The 8,796-nt window shown below is 42.7% G+C and overlaps 1 protein-coding gene across 1 annotated transcript; it reads left to right on the plus strand.

Moving 5' to 3' along the window:
* The first annotated feature begins 3,226 nt into the window (after positions 1-3,226).
* LOC125514171 (probable dolichyl pyrophosphate Glc1Man9GlcNAc2 alpha-1,3-glucosyltransferase) lies at positions 3,227-7,404 on the plus strand. The gene is made up of 4 exons (XM_048679445.1): positions 3,227-4,071; positions 5,894-6,100; positions 6,196-6,433; positions 6,695-7,404. The coding sequence occupies exons 1-4, from the start codon at positions 3,334-3,336 to the stop codon at positions 7,060-7,062; spliced, it is 1,551 nt and encodes a 516-aa protein (XP_048535402.1). The 5' UTR covers positions 3,227-3,333; the 3' UTR covers positions 7,063-7,404.
* The last annotated feature ends 1,392 nt before the right edge of the window (positions 7,405-8,796 follow it).

The following is an 8,796-nucleotide window of genomic DNA, read 5'->3' on the forward strand; positions in this document are numbered from 1 at the left end:
CTTCACGATCCGACCGATCAAGTACCGAACGTACGGCACCTCCGAGTTCAGCACACGTTCAGCCCGATGACGTCCCTCGAACTCCGATCCAGCTGAGTGTTGAGGGAGAGTTTTGTCAGCACGACGGTGTGGTGACGATGTTGATGTTCTACCGACGCAGGGCTTCGCCTAAGCACCGCTACAATAATATCGAGGTGGACTATGGTGGAGGGGGGCACCGCACACGGCTAAGAGATCAAACGATCAATTGTTGTCTCTATGGGGTGCCCCCTGCCCCCGTATATAAAGGAGCAAGGGGGTGCGGCCGGCAGGGAGGAGGCGCGCCAGGAGGAGTCCTACTCCCATCGGGAGTAGGACTCCCCTCTTTTCCTAGTTGGATTAGGACTTGGGAGGGGGAAGGAGTAGAGGAGAAGAAGGAAGGGGGGGCGCCGCCCCCCTCTCCTTGTCCTATTCGGACTGGGGGAGGGGCGCGCGGCCCAGCCCTAGCCGCCTCTCCTCTCTTCCACCTAGCCCCACTAAGGCCCATTAAGTCCCCGGGGGGTTCCGGTAACCTCCCGGTACTCCGGTAAAATCCCGATTTCACCCGGAACACTTCCGATATCCAAACATAGTCTTCCAATATATCAATCTTCATGTCTCGACCATTTAGAGACTCCTCATCATGTCCGGGATCACATCCGGGACTCCGAACAACCTTCGGTACATCAAAACATATAAACTCATAATATAACCGTCATCGAAACTTTAAGCGTGCGGACCATATGGGTTCAAGAACTATGTAGACATGTCCGAGACATGTCTCCAGTCAATAACCAATAGCGGAACCTGGATGTTCATATTGGCTCCCACATATTCTACGAAGATCTTTATCGGTCAAACCGCATAACAATATACGTTGTTCCCTTTGTCATCGGTATGTTACTTGCCCGAGATTCGATCGTCGGTATCTCAATACCTAGTTCAATCTCGTTACCGGCAAGTCTCTTTACTCGTTCTGCAATACATCATCCCGTAACTAACTCATTAGTAGCAATGCTTGCAAGGCTTAAGTGATGTGCATTACCGAGAGGGCCCAGAGATACCTCTCCGATATTCGGAGTGACAAATCCTAATCTCGAAATATGCCAACCCAACAAGTACCTTCGGAGACACCTGTAGAGCACCTTTATAATCACCCCGTTACGGTGTGACGTTTGGTAGCACACAAAGTGTTCCTCCGGTAAACGGGAGTTGCATAATCTCATAGTCATAGGAACATGTATAAGTCATGAAGAAAGCAATAGTAGGTTACTAAAACGATCGTGTGCTAAGCTAACGGAATGGGTTAAGTCAATCACATCATTCTCCTAATGATGTGACCCTATTAATCAAATGACAACTCATGTCTATGGTTAGGAAATATAACCATCTTTGATCAACGAGCTAGTCAAGTAGAGGCATACTAGTGACAATCTGTTTGTCTATGTAGTCACACATGTATTATGTTTCCGGTTAATACAATTCTAGCATGAATAATAAATATTTATCATGATATAAAGAAATAAACAATAACTTTATTATTGCCTCTAGGGCATATTTCCTTCACAACATTGATCTTTGCTACCCCAACTGGTCCTTTCAGCCTATGTTTCACTGATGGTCTAATCGGTCCCGTATGGTTCTTTATCTCCTTCCTTGGCAAAGTCTCCAGATCTTTTAAAAACTTTTGAAGAAAAAAAAGTAGATAGTGGACTCTGGAAGATCTCTTCGTGCTTTGCTTTCCTTCTTGCCCACCATATTGACCATAGGGTAACAATGACCATGGTAAAATCTTTCTCATTCAGAGTATCCTGCATAGTGCACAGCCACAACGATGCATCGACAGTTCCACAAGCAATCATGTGTTCAACTACGTTATCATCCATAAGGGCCCAGACACATATTGACATGCAACAGTCAATGAGCGCGTGTCACCATCAGTCTGTTGCGGTGCTGCACATAAGACACTCACCTCCATCTGATATGTGTCGATTCTTCAAAGTCTCCCGTGTTGGGATTTAGTTCTTTGCCAATCTCCATGCAAAGTTCTTCATATTTCCAGGAACTCTAGTTTTCCATTGATTTACCCATTGGTTCTGTGACGCCCTTGTATCTGAGTTGTTGCCACGATTTTCTAGCCAATCCTCCCTTCTCCTCTTAGTACCCACAAGTAATCGATATGCTGATCGGACTGAAAAAACTCATGTTCGTTCATAATGCCAAGCCCACCAGTCACTGGATGTGGACGTACTTATCGGGATATTAAACAGAGCATCAACATCGATGGGGTTCATATGCGTAGTCATAGCCGCTCGATTCCACCTTCTCATCGGCCCCTCAATCAAATCTGAAACAAGAACTGGGGGGTCATCCGAGACTGGATGTAGAGCCCTAAGCAAATAGTCTCTCGGGATCCAGTTCTAGTTCCAAATATGTGTCGTCGTACCATCACCAATCCGACGAACCAAGCCCTGTTTCAGAACTTCCAGACCTGCGTGCACTGCTCTCCAGACCTGTGATGGTTGCGATCCAGTTCTGCATCCAACAAATCAACCAAAGGAAAAATACTTTGCTTTAAGAAGTCTAGCGCTTAATGAGGTCGGCTCTTGTAAGATTCTCCATCCCTGCTTTGCTAACATGGCTAGGTTAAACAGTTCAGTATCCCGAAAGCCCAAGCCCTCCATGTATTTGGGTATGGTCAAATCATCCCACGACACCCATGCAGTCTTCCTCTTTCCATCATGGCTACCTAATTTTTTTCCGTACCATTGTATTCACTTGATTGCAAAGGCCTCGGGGCAACAGGAAACATGACATAGAGTATGTCGGAATCGCTTGAGCTATGGACTTTACAAGAATTTCCTTTCCAGAGTAGCCATGCATCTTTCTATCTAACCTTGAATCTTGACCCATAATCTGTCCTTTATATATTTGAAAGATCCATTAGTACTCCTTCCCACATCAGACGGCAAACCGAGATACCGTTCATTCAAAGATTCGTTAGGATCATCACAAAAAAAAAATCATTAGGAACATTTAAAATAACTTTAATGGAAATCCTTGTAGGTTCAAGACACCCCTTATACCAAAGAAAATGGAGGACTTCGCTACATTGACTCTCTGTCCAGAAGCATCACAGTAGACGCCCTAGATATAATTTGGGTCACCATTAATTCTAGAGATCTCTTAATTCTAATTCGCAAGGATGACGTAGACGCCCTAGATCCACGGCTGACAGCCCACAGGCCGCAACGAGCCCAAACCACACCTCACCCGGTGCGACCCCTCCAGATCTCCAACTGGACCACCGCCCCTATGGCCGCCACCAGCTCGCCGTCGACGGCGGCGGCGGCGATGTGGGCCTTCGCCGCCGCTACTTGCGTCAAGCTTCTGCTCGTCCCCACCTACCGCTCCACCGATTTCGACGTCCACCGGTACTGGCTCGCCCTCACCCACACCCTCCCCGCCCGGCAGTGGTACACCGACGCCTCCTCCCAGTGGACGCTCGACTACCCGCCCTTCTTCGCCTACTTCTCCCGCCTCCTCTCTCTCCCCGCGCCCTTCGTCGACGCCTCCCTCGTCGCCATCCCTGTGCCTGCCTCGCCGCCCTCCTCAGCCTACATCCTCTACCTCCGCTTCACAGTCGCCTTCTCGGACCTCCTCCTCCTCCTCGCATCCGTCCTCCTCCTGGCGAGGGACGCTCGCCGGAGGCAGCGTCCGTTCCTCGCTCTCTTGCTTGTCCTGTGGTCACCGGCGCTGCTCATCGTGGACCACATTCACTTTCAGTACAACGGGTTCCTGATGGGGCTGCTGTTGCTTTCTCTGCATTTTCTAGAGCAGGGGAAGGATCTTGCTGGGGGAGTAGTCTTTGCAGCGTTGCTTTGTTCGAAGCACCTCTTTCTCGTGGCTGCACCTGTCTATTTCGTGTACTTGTTCCGGCATTATTGCTGTGGCCGGGGCCTAGCGAGGGGCCTTGGGAGGCTCGTTCTCATGGGTGCTGGCGTGGTTGCTGTTTTTGCCATGGCATTCACACCCTTCGTGTACTACGGGCAGGTGAGTTGATCCCTTAGTTCATTTTGGAATTGGATGTCTCTTCATGATCATTTGGTCATTGTTGTTACAGTCATAAGTTAGAAATCAAGTTTAGGAGGCATTGTGAATTGATGAGAATGAGAACTGTTATAGAGTTAAATTCTAGTCAGTCAACATTGAATTTGGTAGAAATCTGCAAAATTTCGAGTAGTTCCTGTGTTCGTGCTGGTTTGCAAAAGAAAAGGTATATATGGAACAGAAGCTGATAGACTTGTGCAAGTCTCTCATAGCTTTTGTTTCAGCTCTGGTAATTGCTATGGCGTACAACTGAAGATGCTCTCATCTTGGTCCACTTACAGTTGTTGAACAAAATGGTGTCTCTGTAGTCAAGGCTATGCAACATCTCTTTGACTAGTTTTTGCTGTCATCTCTTCTGTATGTGGAACACATATATAGTCTATTCATTCTCTAAAAAAAAGAATTTACAATTCTCATGCACATAAGTATGTCCAGAAATCTGCACTCATAGAGACCATTATGTTGGCTAAAGTTCAACAACGTGAGTTTAGGAGTGAAATGCACCGATAGTCCATTAACTCAAACTCGTTGCACACTTTAGGCCAAGAACTCGGAAAGTGATCGATTTAGGCCATAAACTCGTTTATTTGATCAATTAAGGCCAAAACCAATGCAGAAGAGAAAAAACGGTCCATGTGGGTGCCATGTCGGTGTATCTTGGACTGCTGATGCTTGGTTTAATTTTTACAGGGTGTTTACTGCAAAAGAATCCGTCACAATTTAGCTAATGACACATTTTAAAAAAGATTAGCACACAATGCGTTGGATGTGAATCGAACCTAGGCTTCACGGAAAATGAAGGACACCTCTAACCACTAGAATGCATGCTATTTTGTGTATGTAGCAGGTTAATTAGTTATTTGTACACGCAAGGATATCGTTTATTGGTTTTCTACGAAAACAACCAATTATTAATGAGATGATGTTATTTGCGGGTTTTTTTTTAAGCAGTGCACTATGGGAGGCTCTAACTGAAGATGCTCTCATCTTGGTCCACTTACAGGCGTTGAACGAAATGGTGTCTCTGTAGTCAAGGCTATGCAATACAGTATCGCTTTGACTAGTTTTTGCTGACATCTCTGTTGTATGTGGAACACATATATAGTCTATTCATTCTCTCAAATAAATAGAATTTACAATTCTCAAGCACATAAGTATGTCCAGAACTCTGCACTCTTAGACACCATTATGTTGGCTAAAGTTCAACAACGTGAATTTAGTACAGGTATTTAGCAAGAAATATTTTCTGCCTGTATATTGCTAAGTTGCATGAAGGCATTTTCCTTAATGTGAGTTTGTCTATAACATTTTGTCATTTCTATTTTATGTGTCAACAGCGATTGTGTGCTCTCATTAATTTAATCATAATTCTAGCCATTTAGCACTGAATTCGGTAGAAATGGTGAATTTGTAATAATCAAATAATTCTTATGCTGGTGCTGGTTTGCACAAATACAAAAGGAATATCAGCTGATTACTATGCCTTGTAACTTTTGTTGCGGAACTTGCACTCTTAAATATCATTGGGTTTGCTTGAACTAGGTCAATTTCCTGCAAGCATTTGGAGTGAATTTTTTTCCTGCAAGTATTTAACAATAGGCATTATTCTTTATACATCATACTAATTTTGGTTTCATGAAGATATTCACTCTAACGTAAATTTTAGCATTTGCCACGTAAACAGTCATTACCAATATGCTCTCATGAATTTAGTTGTACTGTTGACACCATGGCTACCACACTTATTGCTTTGGTAATTTTGCAGATGCAACAGCTCTTAAGCCGATTGTTTCCTTTTGGTCGGGGTCTATTTCATGCTTACTGGGCTCCAAACTTTTGGGTATTCTATATAGTACTTGACAAGATCCTTGCATTTCTTCTTAGAAGACTAGGATTCAGTATTGAGATACCTGAAGCATCATTTACTAGGGGGCTTGTTGGTGATTCATCTCCTTTTGCTGTTCTTCCAAAGGTTGTCTCGTCTACTGTCCCTTTTTTTTACCCAAGAGAAGAATGTTGAACTCTATAGTTTGATAAACTTTGTTATTTGAACCTTATGGATTGCAGGTCACCCCAATAACTACCTTCTTATTGGTTATACTTGCTATGACTCCTTGTCTTGTCAAAGCATTCGCTAACCCCCAACCGAAACACATAATTAGATGGGTGGCATATGCTTGTTCATGTGGGTTTATGTTTGGATGGCATGTACATGAGAAGGCATCACTTCATTTCACCATCCCACTTGCCCTAATTGCCATGGATAGCTTGGACGACATCAGACATTACTTCTTATTGTCAATAGGTATGTTTCTGCCACAGTTTAATCTTGCTCAATGTCTGCACAGTTCCAATTGCAACATTGTCATTGTTGTTTCTTTCACTTCCTTTGATGCTATGTCAACAACTTTGGCAAAGTGTTGTCTTCTAGCATCACCACAATGTGAAGCGCTTGAGTCCTCTGAACAATTGCTACATGTTTTTGTTTAAACACCGACTTGTGCACTGATGATGTTGCTGTTTGTGTTCTGTAATATTCACTTGTTTGAACAAATTGTATTTGCAGTTTCATGCTACTCTATGTTCCCATTGCTGTTTGAGGACCAAGAATACCCAATAAAAGTGCTGCTGCTGTTGACCTACAGTGCTCTCATGTGGGTAGGGTTTTCAACCCATTTCGCTGCAAACCCTGCTCCGGGAGGGAAGAAATTAGATGCATCAGACAGCATAGTCGAGAAAAAATTCACTGGATGGATCAGTTTGGGATATCTTCTAGGAATGTTTGCTATAGAATTCTGGTCTCGACTATTCCATCACCATGTATTTGGGGATAGACTTCCGTTCCTACCTCTCATGATGGTTTCAGTGTACTGTGGCGTCGGAATGATGTACTCATGGATATGGCAGCTATCTTGGATTATCAGGCACACTTGATATGATCTTCAGTGATCAGTACCAGCACTCTTTCTAACCCATCAGCCGAGACAAAGTTTGATGACTCGCCCCCTTGACTGATGCATTGGGCAATCATTGTTGCTGCTTCCAAGGACATTTTCTTATGGTTTATACATTCAATTCTACAGCGTCAACGAAATTTGGGGGATGTAATCTTGTTATGATGTAATATCTGTTACAGTGTAGCTGCATGTATAAGCCCAGTCTTCATGGTTGGGAATATCTTTCCCTGACAATTTTGACAACCTGATGTGTTGAGTGTGTGATGTAAAAAGGAAAATTTCCAGTTTTTCATTACAGAAAAATTGAGTCATATGCTATGTGTATCCATGTAGTTACCGACATCTGCATTTCATGTTCGAGATATGGCTCGCATACAATCTCTTGAGAAATGTGTATACCTACTGTTTTGGCAGGTAGCACGCGAAGACTGCAGGAAAAATGTTTGGCAGGGAGTCTTACGAAGCCTTTTTAAAATCAAACTTAGAACTGAGCCAGGAGACAAAAATGTGTAGTCCTTGGCATTTCCTTTTATTCAGGGGACGTTCTTTGCATTTCTTCTTCAGTGTCCATTGGAGTTTATTTGCTTGCAACTACTATTTGTTTTTCTTTTTCTTTTTTTAATTCATTTCATTTTCATTTGACTTTCTTTTCTTTCCTTTTTGTTTTGATTCCATCTTTTATATTTTACTTTATTTTTGCTTTGTCTATTTATTTCCACTTATTTTTCCTTCTTATTTTAAATATACCTATTTTTTATTTTTATGTCCTCTTTGTGCTAAATACATGTTTTTTCTGGGATGCAAGAACATTTATTTTTCCATATACATGTACATTTATTATGCAATAGATGAACATCCTTTTGCAATACACGAACATTCTTTTGATAGTTAGGAACAATTATTTTAAAATACACAATTATCTCAATACATACTAGTGTAAAAATAGGAGACCTATTTTTGTGATTCTGTTATACTATTTTCAATAAAAAAAACTCTTCATAGCATTTAAAAAAATTAAAATAATCTTCATAGTCCAGAAGGCCAAGGCACCGAGCCAATCCTTCACCATATTCCAAATGTGTAGCGAGAAGCGGCATTCAAAAGGCAAACGCGTCGCCGTCTCCAGGCCCCTATTACACAAGGGGCAAAGCCCGCAATTCGGCCATCCATGCCTGGCAAGACGGTCCACTGTCCATTTTGAACAATGAGCCAAGCGAAGAACTTACATTTTGGACGAGCCCAAAATTTCCAGATGTAGGCTTATGAAGGAAATATGCCCTAGAGGCAATAATAAAGTTATTATTTATTTCCTTATATCATGATAAAAGTTTATTATTCATGCTAGAATTGTATTAATCGGAAACATAATACATGTGTGAATACATAGACAAACAGAGTGTCACTAGTATGCCTCTACTTGACTAGCTCGTTAATCAAAGATGGTTATGTTTCCTAACCATGAACAAAGAGTTGTTATTTGATTAACGAGGTCACATCATTAGTTGAATGATCTGATTGACATGACCCATTCCATTAGCTTAGCACCCGATCGTTTAGTATGTTGCTATTGCTTTTCTTCATGACATATACATGTTCCTATAACTATGAGATTATGCAACTCCCGTTTACCGGAGGAACACTTTGTGTGCTACCAAACGTCACAACGTAAAAGGGTGATTATAAAGGAGCTCTACAGGTGTCTCCAAAGATA

The sequence above is a fragment of the Triticum urartu genome, chromosome 6, assembly GCF_003073215.2.
Source record: "Triticum urartu cultivar G1812 chromosome 6, Tu2.1, whole genome shotgun sequence".
NCBI classification, from domain to species: Eukaryota; Viridiplantae; Streptophyta; class Magnoliopsida; order Poales; family Poaceae; genus Triticum; species Triticum urartu.